At 37.2% G+C, this 13,870-nt stretch overlaps 8 gene segments (V, D, J or C); all 8 read left to right on the top strand.

Moving 5' to 3' along the window:
* The first annotated feature begins 13 nt into the window (after nucleotides 1-13).
* On the top strand, nucleotides 14-645 carry LOC131359169 (T cell receptor alpha variable 13-1-like). The segment is given in 2 exon segments: nucleotides 14-149; nucleotides 235-645. Coding segments are annotated over 2 exon segments (384 nt in total).
* Nucleotides 646-1,992: 1,347 nt separating this feature from the next.
* Nucleotides 1,993-2,596, top strand: LOC131359179 (T-cell receptor beta chain V region A20.2.25-like). The segment is given in 2 exon segments: nucleotides 1,993-2,135; nucleotides 2,239-2,596. Coding segments are annotated over 2 exon segments (384 nt in total).
* A 558-nt stretch (nucleotides 2,597-3,154) lies between these two features.
* LOC131359182 (T-cell receptor beta chain V region A20.2.25-like) lies at nucleotides 3,155-3,670 on the top strand. The segment is given in 2 exon segments: nucleotides 3,155-3,200; nucleotides 3,284-3,670. Coding segments are annotated over 2 exon segments (384 nt in total).
* Nucleotides 3,671-4,708: 1,038 nt separating this feature from the next.
* On the top strand, nucleotides 4,709-5,379 carry LOC131359165 (T cell receptor alpha variable 13-1-like). The segment is given in 2 exon segments: nucleotides 4,709-4,852; nucleotides 4,957-5,379. Coding segments are annotated over 2 exon segments (423 nt in total).
* Nucleotides 5,380-6,555: 1,176 nt separating this feature from the next.
* LOC131359878 (immunoglobulin kappa variable 3D-11-like) lies at nucleotides 6,556-7,140 on the top strand. The segment is given in 2 exon segments: nucleotides 6,556-6,698; nucleotides 6,803-7,140. Coding segments are annotated over 2 exon segments (423 nt in total).
* A 1,402-nt stretch (nucleotides 7,141-8,542) lies between these two features.
* On the top strand, nucleotides 8,543-9,134 carry LOC131359877 (T cell receptor alpha variable 13-1-like). The segment is given in 2 exon segments: nucleotides 8,543-8,692; nucleotides 8,797-9,134. Coding segments are annotated over 2 exon segments (384 nt in total).
* Nucleotides 9,135-9,654: 520 nt separating this feature from the next.
* On the top strand, nucleotides 9,655-10,114 carry LOC131359876 (T cell receptor beta variable 16-like). The segment is given in 2 exon segments: nucleotides 9,655-9,700; nucleotides 9,777-10,114. Coding segments are annotated over 2 exon segments (384 nt in total).
* Nucleotides 10,115-10,686: 572 nt separating this feature from the next.
* LOC131359875 (T cell receptor beta variable 6-2-like) lies at nucleotides 10,687-11,183 on the top strand. The segment is given in 2 exon segments: nucleotides 10,687-10,761; nucleotides 10,852-11,183. Coding segments are annotated over 2 exon segments (378 nt in total).
* Nucleotides 11,184-13,870: the final 2,687 nt, after the last annotated feature.

Here is a 13,870-nt window from a genome sequence, read left to right as displayed (position 1 = left end):
GAGGATATACAATCAAAAGGCAGGTGGAGTCAGTGATATTTTATCATTTCACAAACAATTAGTTAACAATATGACTGGAAAAGACTGAAAAACACTTGACAAGATGGCTAAAATTATAGTCTCAACTATCGTTCTTATCAGTCTTAAAGGTAAGCATTATTTTTTTTGAAATGCCTTCATACATTTGTTTTGTTCTAACTTCTAACAAAGATATGTATGAAAAAAATTCTATAGCCACAGTTATCTCTTCCCTCAACATCCATCAATCACCACAACATCTACTAATAAAACCTGAGGAGAGTCCAGCGAAGCTCAGTTGCCGGCATGGTGATAGCAACTATATCTACATGTACTGGTATCAACAAAAGGGAGTTGGTGAATCCACTGAGCTCATAGGAATGCTCCAGCTCCAAAGAGTCATTCCTGAGGAGAAGTTTAAAATGCGATTCAACATTTCAGGACACGCTACAGGGGATGCATTTCTGCTCATATCCAGTCTAACTCCTGAGGACAGTGCAGTATATTTCTGTGCTGCTAGTAAGCACAGCCACACACTTTCCCTTTCTGTTTAACAAAAAGCTTCACACCAAACACCTGCAAATAAGATCTGTTCTCTGATTACTCCAGTCTGTAATAGGACGCAGTATAGGAAGTGTACAGTAGAGGTCACTGATAAAACTGGTAACATGTTAAAGTTACATGATCTACACTTGTGAGAATTCACATGAAATTTAATGAAATCATTTTACTCACAAGTCACTTGACATTTTCTAGCGTGCTTAGGACTATGAATAGACTGGATATGGCATAAATTCCTCTTTTCAGTGTTTTGAGCTTACTGTATAGTGACTCTGTACTATATAGTGAGTTATTCTGCTTTGAGACAATGTCCATTGTAAAAGGCGCTATACAATTAAATAAATTGAATTATTCTGTGCAGTGAGTAGTGGCGGCTGGTGCTAAACAAAATTGGGGGGGTGGTTGTGGTGCAAACAAACTTAAAATCACACTGTTAGTAAAGCAGGACTGTAAATAGATGTTCATCAGGTGATCGTCTATCATTACTGCTAAGATAATATATTGAAAATGTTACTGTTAAAATAAACTGTTAAAGCATGTAATAAATGTACTATGAATCAGTCAATTTCTCACTGATTCATAGTACCAATTTCTCATTTTGGTTAAAGTCAGTCATCTCAGTCTCTTTTCCATTGACAACATGGCCAATGCATTCAATAAGAAGTGCTGGAAAAGCACTGAGTGTAAGCTCGACCGCCATCACTTGACTGCTGCTGAATTTGGAAATTGGGTCGATCTGGTCCAAGCTCCTTGAGTCTTTCCTTTTCTTCGTCTGAATGCCTGAAGGGTATTTTTGTAAAGATATAAGTGAATTTCCTTTCATCTTGAGATATTTCACTTGCTTCCACATTAATCAGTACCTGTCTGTTAACGGACAATCTGCTGAGCGGTAATGAGACTCGTTGGGAATGGTCCGATCACATTAGGCCAAATATATAAAAACAATATTGATTCGCCTACAACAAAAGTGGGTGGGTTCAGGCTGCAGAGTGCTGCACTCCAAGGGAAATATGAAAGCCTCAGCCTCAAGTCACATGGTTTTCAGAACTTTACGGACCAACATACACACTTGTTTGTCCGGCGCCCTGCACACACACACAAATGAACAAAATACAGATTGGAGTTTTTCATTTTTTAAAAATAATAATATGACTAATAGTGGAATAGTATGAATAAATTATTTTATTTCATTATTAAAATATATAATTATTGTTAACATATTGAAGTAGCATTCTACTACTTTAAGGGGGCCGTGTCCCAGCGCCCCTATTGACCGGCCACCACTGGCAGTGAGTAACACAGTGCTAAATACACACTAAACCCTTCCCTGAAATCCCCCGCCTGTGTCACGTGACACCTTCCTGTGTTATATCATGATGCATTTGCACCTGTACTCAGAGTCAGAGGATATTCAATCAAAAGGCAGGTGGAGTCAGTGATATTTTATCATTTCACAAACAATTAGTTAAAAATGACTGCATCCTGGAAAGACTGAAGAACACTTGACACGATGGCTAAAATTATAGTCTCAAGTATCATTCTTATCTGTCTTAAAGGTAAGCATTATTTTAAAAATGACTTAATACAATAGTTTTGAAATCTAGGTTTGTTTTAGTTCTAACTTCTTCTAACAAAAATACACATCACTTTTTTCTATAGCCACAGTTATCTCTTCCCTCAAAGTCCAGCAATTACCACAACATCTACTAATAAAACCTGAACAGAGGGAAGCGAAGCTCAGCTGCCGGCATGGTGATACCAACTATCAATACATGTACTGGTATCAACAAAAAACAGTCAGTAAATCCATTGAGCTGATTGGAATGCTCCACCTCCAAAGAGTCATTCCTGAGGAGAAGTTTAAAACGCGATTCAACATTTCAGGACACTCTACAGGGGATGCATTTCTGCTCATATCCAGTCTAACTCCTGAGGACAGTGCAGTATATTTCTGTGCTGCTAGTAAGCACAGCCACACACTTTCCCTTTCTGTTTAACAAAAAGCTTCACACCAAACACCTGCAAATAAGATCTGTTCTCTGATTACTCCAGTCTGTAATAGGACGCAGTATAGGAAGTGTACAGTAGAGGTCACTGATAAAACAAATGACATGTTAAAGTTACAAGATCTCACATGAAATTCAATTAAATCGTTATTACTCAGAAGTCACTTGATATTTGCTAGGGTGCTTAGGACTATGAATAGACTGGATATGGCATAAATTTCTCTTTTCAGTATTTTGAGCTTACTGTATAGTGACTCTGTACTGAATAGTGAGTTTTTCTATGCAGTGAGCAGTGGCAGCTGGTGCAAAAGAAAAAAACTGGGGGGTAATGAGACCCGTTGAGAATGGTCCAATAACATGAGGCCAAATATAAAAAACCATTCCCTGAAATCCCCCGCCTGTGTCACGTGACACCTTCCTGTGTTATATCATGATCCATTTGCACCTGTACTCAGAGTCAGAGGATATACAATCAAAAGGCAGGTGGAGTCAGTGATATTTTATCATTTCACAGACAATTAGTTAAAAATATGACTGCATCCTGGAAAGACTGAAGAACACTTAACAAGATGGCTAAAATTATAGTTTCAAGTATCATTCTTATCTGTCTTAAAGGTAAGCATTTTTTTTTAAATGATGTTATACATTTGTTTTGTTCTAACTTCTAACAGAGATATGTATCAATAATTTTTCTATAGCCACAGTTATCTCTTCCCTCAACATCCAGCAATCACCACAACATCTACTAATAAAACCTGAGGAGAGGGAAGCGAAGCTCAGCTGCCGGCATGGTGATAGCAGCTATAGCTACATGTACTGGTATCAACAAAAAACAGTCAGTGACTCCATTGAGCTCATTGGAATGCTCCAGCTCCAAAGAGTCATTCCTGAGGAGAAGTTTAAAACCCGATTCAACATTTCAGGACACTCTACAGGGGATGCATATCTGTTCATATCCAGTCTAACTCCTGAGGACAGTGCAGTATATTTCTGTGCTGCTAGTAAGCACAGCCACACACTTTCCCTTTCTGTTTAACAAAAAGCTTCACACCAAACACCTGCAAATAAGATCTGTTCTCTGATTACTCCAGTCTGTAATAGGACGCAGTAAATAGATTTTTATCAGGTGATCATCTATCATTACTGCTAAGATAATAAAGTGAAACCTTGACTTACGAATGAATCAACTTCCGAATTTTCCGAGATATGAGCCGTCGCTCGGTCAATTTTTTGCTTTAAGATATGAGCCGAGATACGAGCAAGCGAGCTTACCCCACTAGGTAGCCTAGCAAGCGTTCAGTTCACGTGGTTATCTCTCCAGGTCGTGCGTTAGCTCTGTGTAATGACACTTTCCTCATTCATTTTACAAACATTTTGAAAGGGAGGAAGAAACAAACCTCCTTGGACAGGTTTTTATTAAAAAGCATTGCAAGTAAAAGCGAGAAAAAAATTGGTGTGGTTTTTAGGGGGCTGGAACGGATTAATATTGTAGCATTTCAATTCATTTTAATAGAGAAATTTAATTTGATATACAAACAAATTGAGTTACGAGCTCGGTCACAGAACGAGTTAAACTCATAAGTCAAGGTATTACTGTATATTGAAAATGTTACTGTTAAAATCAACTGTTAAAGCTATGAATCAGTCAATTTGAGTTCAATGCGGGTTCATTATCAGTAATGAAGTAATGAAGCTAATCATTAAAGCACACACACACACACACACTGTAGAGTTGCCTAATCACAGGCATCCATTCTTTCTGGTTTGCCAATTTCTCAGTGACCTTCTGGTTAAAGTCAGTCATCTCAGTCACCAGTCTCTTTTCCACTGACAGCATGGCCAATGCATTCAATAAGAAGTGCTGGAAAAGCACTGAGTGTAAGCTCGACCGCCATCACTTGACTGCTTCTGACTGTTTAGACGGCTAAACTTCCATGTTAATGAGGACCTGTCCATTAACTAACAATCTGCTGAGCGGTAATGAGGCCCGTTGAGAATGGTCCAATCACATGAACCCAAATATATAAAACCATGCACTGAAATCCCCCGCCTGTGTCACGTGACACCTTCCTGTGTTATATCGCGATGCATTAGCATCTGTATTTAAAGTCAGAGGATATACAATCAAAAGGCAGGTGGAGTCAGTGATATTTTATCATTTCACAAACAATTAGTTAACAATATGACTGCAGCCTGGAAAGACTGGAGAACACTTGACAAGATGGCTAAAATTATAGTTTCAAGTATGATTCTTATCAGTCTTAAAGGTAAGCATTATTTTAAAAATGACTTCATACATTAGTTTTGATATCCAGGTTTGTTTTAATTCTAACTTCTTCTAACAAAAATAAACCTCACTTTTTTTCTATAGCCACAGTTATCTCTTCCCTCAAAGTCCAGCAATTACCACAACATCTACTAATAAAACCTGAGGAGAGTCAAGCGAAGCTCAGCTGCCGGCATGGTGATAGCAGCTATAGCTACATGTACTGGTATCAACAAAAAACAGTCAGTGACTCCATTGAGCTGATTGGAATGCTCCGGTTCCAAAACCCCATTCCTGAGGAGAAGTTTAAAACACGATTCAACATTTCAGGACACTCTACAGGGGATGCATTTCTGCTCATATCCAGTCTAACTCCTGAGGACAGTGCAGTATATTTCTGTGCTGCTAGTAAGCACAGCCACACACTTTCCCTTTCTGTTTAACAAAAAGCTTCACACCAAACACCTGCAAATAAGATCTGTTCTCTGATTACTCCAGTCTGTAATAGGACGCAGTATAGGAAGTGTACAGTAGAGGTCACTGATAAAACTGGTAACATGTTAAAGTTACATGATCTACACTTGTGAGAATTCACATGAAATTTAATGAAATCATTTTTACTCACAAGTCACTTGACATTTTCTAGTGTGCTTAGGATTATTATTAGACTTAATATGGCATAAATAAGTTTTTTTTTTTTACAGTGTTTTGAACTGTATAGTTTTCTTAATCTATTGTTAAATATATTATACATATAATAGGCTAGTATATAGTCTTTTGCTTGTATTTATTGTATTTGTTGACTTTCCACTGATCTATATAATGCACTCTATAGTAGAAAATATCTAAAAAACCATAATGTGAAAAGATTTCCCAGGCTGTCACAAGCATGTATATGTATGCTTATAAATATTACTGACATGTATATGAAAGTTAGTTGATGAATTGGTTATATGTACATGCAATAAAAGCAAAGGATTAAGTCTCATTATATTGCACAGTGGCATCCAAGCAGTGGGATATCAGAAGAAGAGGTCCATAAGGAGGCAGCAGTGATGCATATAACATAACGTAGCACATAACTTCATCCAGATTTCACCACAAAACAGAGATCAGATCAGCTTAATAGTCTCCATATGCCACTATGGATCATGATGTTTACAGCTACAGCAATACATTTTCTATAACTGCTTATAGGTGAGTGAAAATGTGATATCAGGGTCTCCTTTAAAATCTTTCTTTTCATTTGTAATTGGCTCTAAAAAAATTTTTTTTTATCCCACATATATTCCCTCTAAAGAGCTGCATGTGATTATCAATTTCACAGTTCCCTACTGTCCTATTGCTACAACCTGGCGACTCGTTAAATATCACATGCAGCCACCATGACAAAACTTATGACAAAATACACTGGTATTAGCATTTAACCAGCAAAGTCTTGAACTTATCGGGTTTCTCGATTTCAAGAAACCAGAAATAGACAAAAAAGGGGGGTCAGTATTTTGGGAGATGCAGAGAAGGAAGGTTATCTCACGGCACAGTCTGTGACAGCAGAGTACAACACCTTGTATTTCTGTGCAGTGAGTAACACAGTGCTAGATACACACTAAACCATTCCCTGAAATCCCCCGCCTGTGTCACGTGACACCTTCCTGTTATATCATGATGCATTTGCAGCTGTACTCAGAGTCAGAGGATATTCAATCAAAAGGCAGGTGGAGTCAGTGATATTTTATCATTTCACAAACAATTAGTTAAAAATATGACTGTAGACTGGAAAGACTGGAGAACACTTGACACGATGGCTAAAATTATAGTCTCAAGTATCATTCTTATCTGTCTTAAAGGTAAGCATTATTTTAAAAGTGACATTATACATTAGTTTTGAAATCTAGGTTTGTTTTTGTTCTAATTTTTTCTAACAAAAATACACATCACATTTTTTTTATAGCCACAGTTATCTCGTCCCTCATCGTCCAGCAATTACCACAACATCTACTAATAAAACCTGAGGAGAGTCAAGCAAAGCTCAGCTGCCGGCATGGTGATAGCAGCTATCCCTACATGTACTGGTATCAACAAAAAACAGTCAGTGACTCCATTGAGCTCATTGGAATGCTCCTGAACAAAAACCCCACTCCTGAGGAGAAGTTTAAAACCCGATTCAACATTTCAGGACACGCTACAGGGGATGCATATCTGTTCATATCCAGTCTAACTCCTGAGGACAGTGCAGTATATTTCTGTGCTGCTAGTAAGCACAGCCACACACTTTCCCTTTCTGTTTAACAAAAAGCTTCACACCAAACACCTGCATATAAGATCTGTTCTCTGATTACTCCAGTCTGTAATAGGACGCAGTATAGGAAGTGTACAGTAGAGGTCACTGATAAAACTGGCAACATGTGGAAGTTACATGATCTACACTTGTGAGAATTCACATGAAATTTAATGAAATCATTTTACTCACAAGTCACTTAAAAATTTTCTAGTGTGCTTAGGACTATGAATAGACTGGATATGGCATAAATTCCTCTTTTCGGTGTTTTGAGCTTACTGTATAGTGACTCTGTACTATATAGTGACTTATTGTGCTTTGAGACAATGTCCATTGTAAAAGGCACAATACAATTAAATAAATTGAATTATTCTGTGCAGTGAGGAGTGGTGGCTGTTGCTAAACAAATTGGGGTGGGGGTGGGGGGGTTGCAAACAAACATAATGTGGGTTTATTATCAGTAATGAAGTAATGAAGCTAATCACTAAAGCACACACACACACTGTAGAGTTGCCTTATCACAGGCATCCTTTCTTTCTGATTTACCAATTTCTCAATGAGATTCTATTTAAAGTCAGTCAACTCAGTCAGCAGTCTCTTTTCCATTGACAGCATGGCCAATGCATTCAATAAGAAGTGCTGGAAAAGCACTGAGTGTAAGCTCGACCGCCATCAATTGACTACTGCTGAATTTGGAAATTAGGTCGATCTGGTCCAAGGTCCTTGATTCTTTCCTTTTCTTCATCTGAATGCCTTGTGAAAGAGTATTTTTGTAAAGATATAAGCGAATTTTCTTTCATCTCGAGATATTTCACTTGCTTCCACATTAATCAGTACCTGTCCATTACCTGACAATCTGCTGAGCGGTAATGAGGCTTACTGGGAATGGTCCAATCACGTGAGGCCAAATATATAAAAACAATATTGATTAGCCTACAACAAAAGGGGGATGGTTCGGGGCGCAGAGTGCTGCACTCCAAGGGAAATTTGAAACAAGACAATCAGAGCTCAGCCTCAAGTCACATGGTTTTCAGAACTTTACGGACCAACATACACACTCGTGTGTCCGGCACCCCAGACACACACACACACAAATAAACAAAATACAGTTTGATTTTTTTTTATTTTTAATAAATAATAATATGACTAACAGTGGAATAGTATGAATAAATGATTTTATTTCATTATTAAAATATATAATTATTGTTAACATATTGAAGTAGCATTCTACTCTGGCTAACTTTAAGGGGGCCGTGTCCCAGCACCCTCTATTGACCGGCCGCCACTGGCAGTGAGTAACACAGTGCTAAATACACACTAAACCATTCCCTGAAATCCCCCGCCTGTGTCACGTGACACCTTCCTGTGTTATATCATGATGCATTTGCACCTGTACTCAGAGTCAGAGGATATTCAATCAAAAGGCAGGTGATATTTTCAGTGATATTTTATCATTTCACAAAAAATTAGTTAACAATATCACTGCAGCCTGGAAAGACTGAAGAACACTTGACACGATGGCTAAAATTGTAGTCTCATGTATCATTCTTATCTGTCTTAAAGGTAAGGATTATTTTAAAAATGACTTAATACAATAGTTTTGAAATCTAGGTTTGTTTTAGTTCTAATTTCTTCTAACAAAAATAAACGTCACTTTTTTTCTATAGCCACAGTTATCTCTTCCCTAAACATCCAGCAATCACCACAACATCTACTAATAAAACCTGAGGAGAGTCAAGCAAAGCTCAGCTGCCGGCATGGTGATAGCAGCTATAACTACATGTACTGGTATCAACAAAAAACAGTCAGTGAATCCATTGAGCTCATTGGAATCCTCTTGAACCAAAGATTCATTCCTGAGGAGAAGTTTAAAACCCGATTCAACATTTCAGGACACTCTACAGGGGATGCATATCTGTTCATATCCAGTCTAACTCCTGAGGACAGTGCAGTATATTTCTGTGCTGCTAGTAAGCACAGCCACACACTTTCCCTTTCTGTTTAACAAAAAGCTTCACACCAAACACCTGCATATAAGATCTGTTCTCTGATTACTCCAGTCTGTAATAGGACGCAGTATAGGAAGTGTACAGTAGAGGTCACTGATAAAACTAGTAACATGTTAAAGTTACATGATCTACACTTGTGAGAATTCACACGAAATTCAATAAAAAAAATAATTTTTACTCACAAGTCACTTGACATGTTCTAGCGTGTTTATGACTATGAATTGCCTGGACATGGCAGTGTTTTGAGCTTACTGTATAGTAACTCTGTACTGAAGAGATAGTTATTCTGTGCAGTGAGTAACACAGTGCTAGATACACACTAAACCATTCCCTGAAATCCCCCGCCTGTGTCACGTGACACCTTCCTGTGTTATATCATGATGCATTTGCACCTGTACTCAGAGTCAGAGGATATTCAATCAAGAGGCAGGTGGAGTCAGTGATATTTTATCATTTCACAAACAACTGATTAAGCAAATGACTGCAGCCTGGAAAGACTAAAGAACACTTGACAAGATGACTAAAATTATAATCTCAAGTATCATTCTTATCAGTCTTGAAGGTACGAATTATTTAAAAAATGACTTAATACATTAGTTTTGTTCTAACTTCAAACAATGACATCACCTTTTCTATAGCCACAGTTTTCTCTTCCCTCAACATCCAGCAATTACCACAACATCTACTAATAAAACCTGAGCAGAGGGAAGCGAAGCTCAGCTGCCGGCATGGCGATAACAACTATCCCTACATGTTCTGGTACCAACAAAAGGCAGTTGTTGAATCCACTGAGCTCATTGGAATGCTTCATTATGAAAGATATACTCCTGAGGAGAACTTTAAAACACGATTCAACATTACAGGACACTCTAAGGGGGATGCATCTTTGCTTATTTCCAGTCTAACTCCTGAGGACAGTGCAGTATATTTCTGTGCTGCTAGTAAGCACAGCCACACACTTTCCCTTTCTGTTTAACAAAAAGCTTCACACCAAACACCTGCAAATAAGATCTGTTCTCTGATTACTCCAGTCTGTAATAGGACGCAGTATACAGTGTACAGTAGAGGTCACTGATTTTAAGCTGGTAACATGTTGAAGAGGTGAAGATCATCTATCAATTACTTGCTAGAATTCACATTTCAAACTTCATTCATATAAAAATCATTGAAATCAGTGAAGTCAAGAAATGAAAAATAAAAACTTATTATATTCTGCATATAGTTTGTTTCAAATATATGTCACAAATGTGTAGAATTTTTCTACATATCCGCCAATTCATTCAACACAGGCGTTCCAGCATCTAAAGGATGTCAAATATTCCACCATTTAATTCTAATTCATGTTGCATTTAAGGTTTCCATTTAGCTCACACTCATCTATTTTAATTCTAATGGTAAATGCCAACTACATCTAAATCGTCTTTGCTACTTGAATAACTTCATTAGCTGACACTTAAGCAACTTTCTAGTTATTCCATTAGAGGGCAGTAAAGAGAAATTAACCTGTATTTACAGTGTTCATTGTCAGACATATGAACATTATTTACAGAGTGGAAGCCTGAAGAACACTCGATAAGATGGCTAATATTATTGCCTTATTTACAATTCTTGTCAGCCTTAAAGGTAAGCAAGATTACCGAAATGACTCATATAAAAACCTTTGTTCTAACTTCTTCTAATGAATATACACTTCACTTTTTTATACATCTGCAGTTATCTCTTCCCTCAAGATCCAGCAGTCACCACAACATCTACTAATAAAACCTGAGCAGAGTGAAGTGAAGCTCAGCTGCCAGCATGGTGACAGCAGCCATCAATACATGTACTGGTATCAACAAAAGGCAGTCAGTGACTCCATTGAGCTCATTGGAATGCTCGTGTATGAAAACCCCACTCCTGAGGAGAAGTTTAAAACCCGATTCAACATTTCAGGACACTCTACAGGGGATGCATTTCTGCTCATATCCAGTCTAACTCCTGAGTTCAGTGCAGTATATTTCTGTGCTGCTAGTAAGCACAGCCACACACTTTCCCTTTCTGTTTAACAAAAAGCTTCACACCAAACACCTGCAAATAAGATCTGTTCTCTGATTACTCCAGTCTGTAATAGGACGCAGTATAGGAAGTATACAGTAGAGGTCACTGATAAACAATCAGCACATTTACATTTACAGCACATTTAAATTACATTTACAGCATTTGCCAGAGTGACTTAAATTTTCAGCTCAGTTTTACTCAACTGAGCAGTTGAGGGTAAAGGGCCTTGCTCAAGGACCAAGCTTGATGGACCTCACAACCTTCTGTTCAGTGGTCCAACATTTCATTTTATTCATATGAAAATCATTGAAATCAGTGAATTCACTCAGACATGTAACACCATGATTCTTAGACTTGACCAAAAAAATATATATATACATATAATAATAAATATATATATATATTGCATAGTTTATTGCAGACATTTATCACTAAACAGTATAATTTTTTCTATGAATCTCCATTTCAATAAAGTCAATGAAATCATCCTCACATACAAATTTACTCCTGTTCTGGAGAATATTGTTTATGCTGCAGGTATAATAGAGTTTTATACAGTGTTTAGTATATAGTGTGTTCATTGTACTGGTTATCACATATTTTATAGGATATTGTACTGATATTGTCTTTGGCCTGCATTTATTGCATTTACTAATTGTATTTATTGTCTGTCACTGTTGTACATATTGCAGCATGACTGCCAAATGATAACATTTCTTTAATTTTCCATTCTTTATTTCAAGTAAGATTCACAGAAAAGTGAAGAACTATTATGTCTATACTGCCCATGTAGCTGTGTAATAGAGTTTATAGTGTTTAGAATCTACCATGTAGTTTGTTTACTTCATTGTTTATAATATAGTTTATAGTTTATTATATAGTCTATGACCTGCATTTTTGGCCTAACAATATTGCCTACTCGATTTGATTTGACTTTAACTAGCAATAACTAGCAACATTCTAGTTATTCCATTAGAGGGCAGTAAAGAGAAATTAAACTGTATAAACCATGTTGATTGTCAAACTTATGCACACTATTTCCAGACGGGAAGATCACACTGAGCACTGAATCGCCTTTTCAAAATGATGCATGTTTTTATACTCGTGATTAAATTTCTGATCCTTCAAACAATCTTTCTAATGTCATTATCAGGTGAGATATTGTGCTGTTATAACACGGACACATATTCAGTTCAAAGATTGTACGCCTTTACATTTCACTACTGTCTTCTTTTTTTTCTCTCAATAGCATCAGTTCTGAGTAAAGCTGTTTTCCAGACTCCACAAGATCTACTGAAAAATGTAGAGGATACTGCTGTACTCTACTGCTCTCATAACGTAACAGACTATAACCGTATACTTTGGTACAAGATGAGCAGCTCTGGGAGTGAGATGAAATATCTTGGGAATCTTTTTGTGGAAACTCCAAACCCCGAGGAGTCGAGGATTAACCTGAGCGGAGATGGAAGGTCTAAAGGATCAATGAGTATTCCCAGCCTGTCTTTACAAGATAGTGCAGTTTATTTCTGTGCAGCATATTTACACAGTGCTTAACATCTGATGTGACCACATGCAAAAACCCCTCCTCACACCCCGCCTCGAAAGAGAAGGCATTTCATGAACTTGAAGTAAGGGGAAGGATTTGGGCTGTAACTCTTCTTACTGATTGAAACAGAAATATAAAAAGGTTTATTTTTTCCTAACTGATTTTCCAGACTCTCCACTTCTACATTTTTTGCAAGCAAATATTAGTTTATGACACATGATGGAGCTTCATGTGCTGATTTTTCATATTGTGTTGCTCTGGTTCACAGGTAACAATTTACAAATTTTCCAAGGCACACCAATATGCAAAAAGTCTCAGATCACATTCAGAATATATGTAACATAATGTTTTTCATATAACGTGCTATTCATTTTGTTCTTCTCTACAGATACTTCATTAAGCAGTGAAATCATTCAGACTACTGATGTGATCGAGATTCCAGGAAATAATGTGAACCTCAGTTGCACACATACTTACAAGGACTTTTTTTACCTTTACTGGTATCAACAAACAAGACAAGACACATCATTGAAGCTTACTGGTCATCTCTACACAACCAGATTTAATAAGGAGCCGGACTATGAGAAGCGCTTTTTTATTTATGGAGATGCAAAAAGTGGAGGGACCCTGCAGATCTCCAACCTTAATTCATATGATAGTGCAGTGTATTTCTGTGCTGTGAGAGAAAGCACAGTGTCACACTTATCTGCTACCTATTTCAAAAACTCACTGTGTTAATGTTATTTATACTATCTGCTCATCTCCATCTGCTACTGTGGTGATGTTCTGCTGCAGAAAGCAGCAGCAACAATCAATCTCTAACTCTAAATGTAGTGTACCCTAAGAGTATTACACTGAGCTGGAGGTGTGTCTGGCATATAGCTAAAGTATCATATTGCAATATATAAAGACATTTACTTTTTTTTTATCATCTCAGCTCTATCACATGAAAACAATTTCTCATTGTAGAGGCTTAATCCTTTCAATAACATTGCATTTGTGAAATGTTCTTGTTACATTCTAGTCATGGTTATGTTTTCTATTTTGCTTATTATGAAAACTTTTGATATGCTAGTATCTCTTTCCTTGCCTAGTCTAGCCTGGTGAATTAGTGATTTCATAATTGGGGTGCCATTTTGTCTCACTGTT

The sequence above is a fragment of the Hemibagrus wyckioides genome, linkage group LG09, assembly GCF_019097595.1.
Source record: "Hemibagrus wyckioides isolate EC202008001 linkage group LG09, SWU_Hwy_1.0, whole genome shotgun sequence".
NCBI classification, from domain to species: Eukaryota; Metazoa; Chordata; class Actinopteri; order Siluriformes; family Bagridae; genus Hemibagrus; species Hemibagrus wyckioides.
Note: the sequence above shows the minus strand (reverse complement) of the source record. Positions and strands in the feature narration are given on the sequence as shown.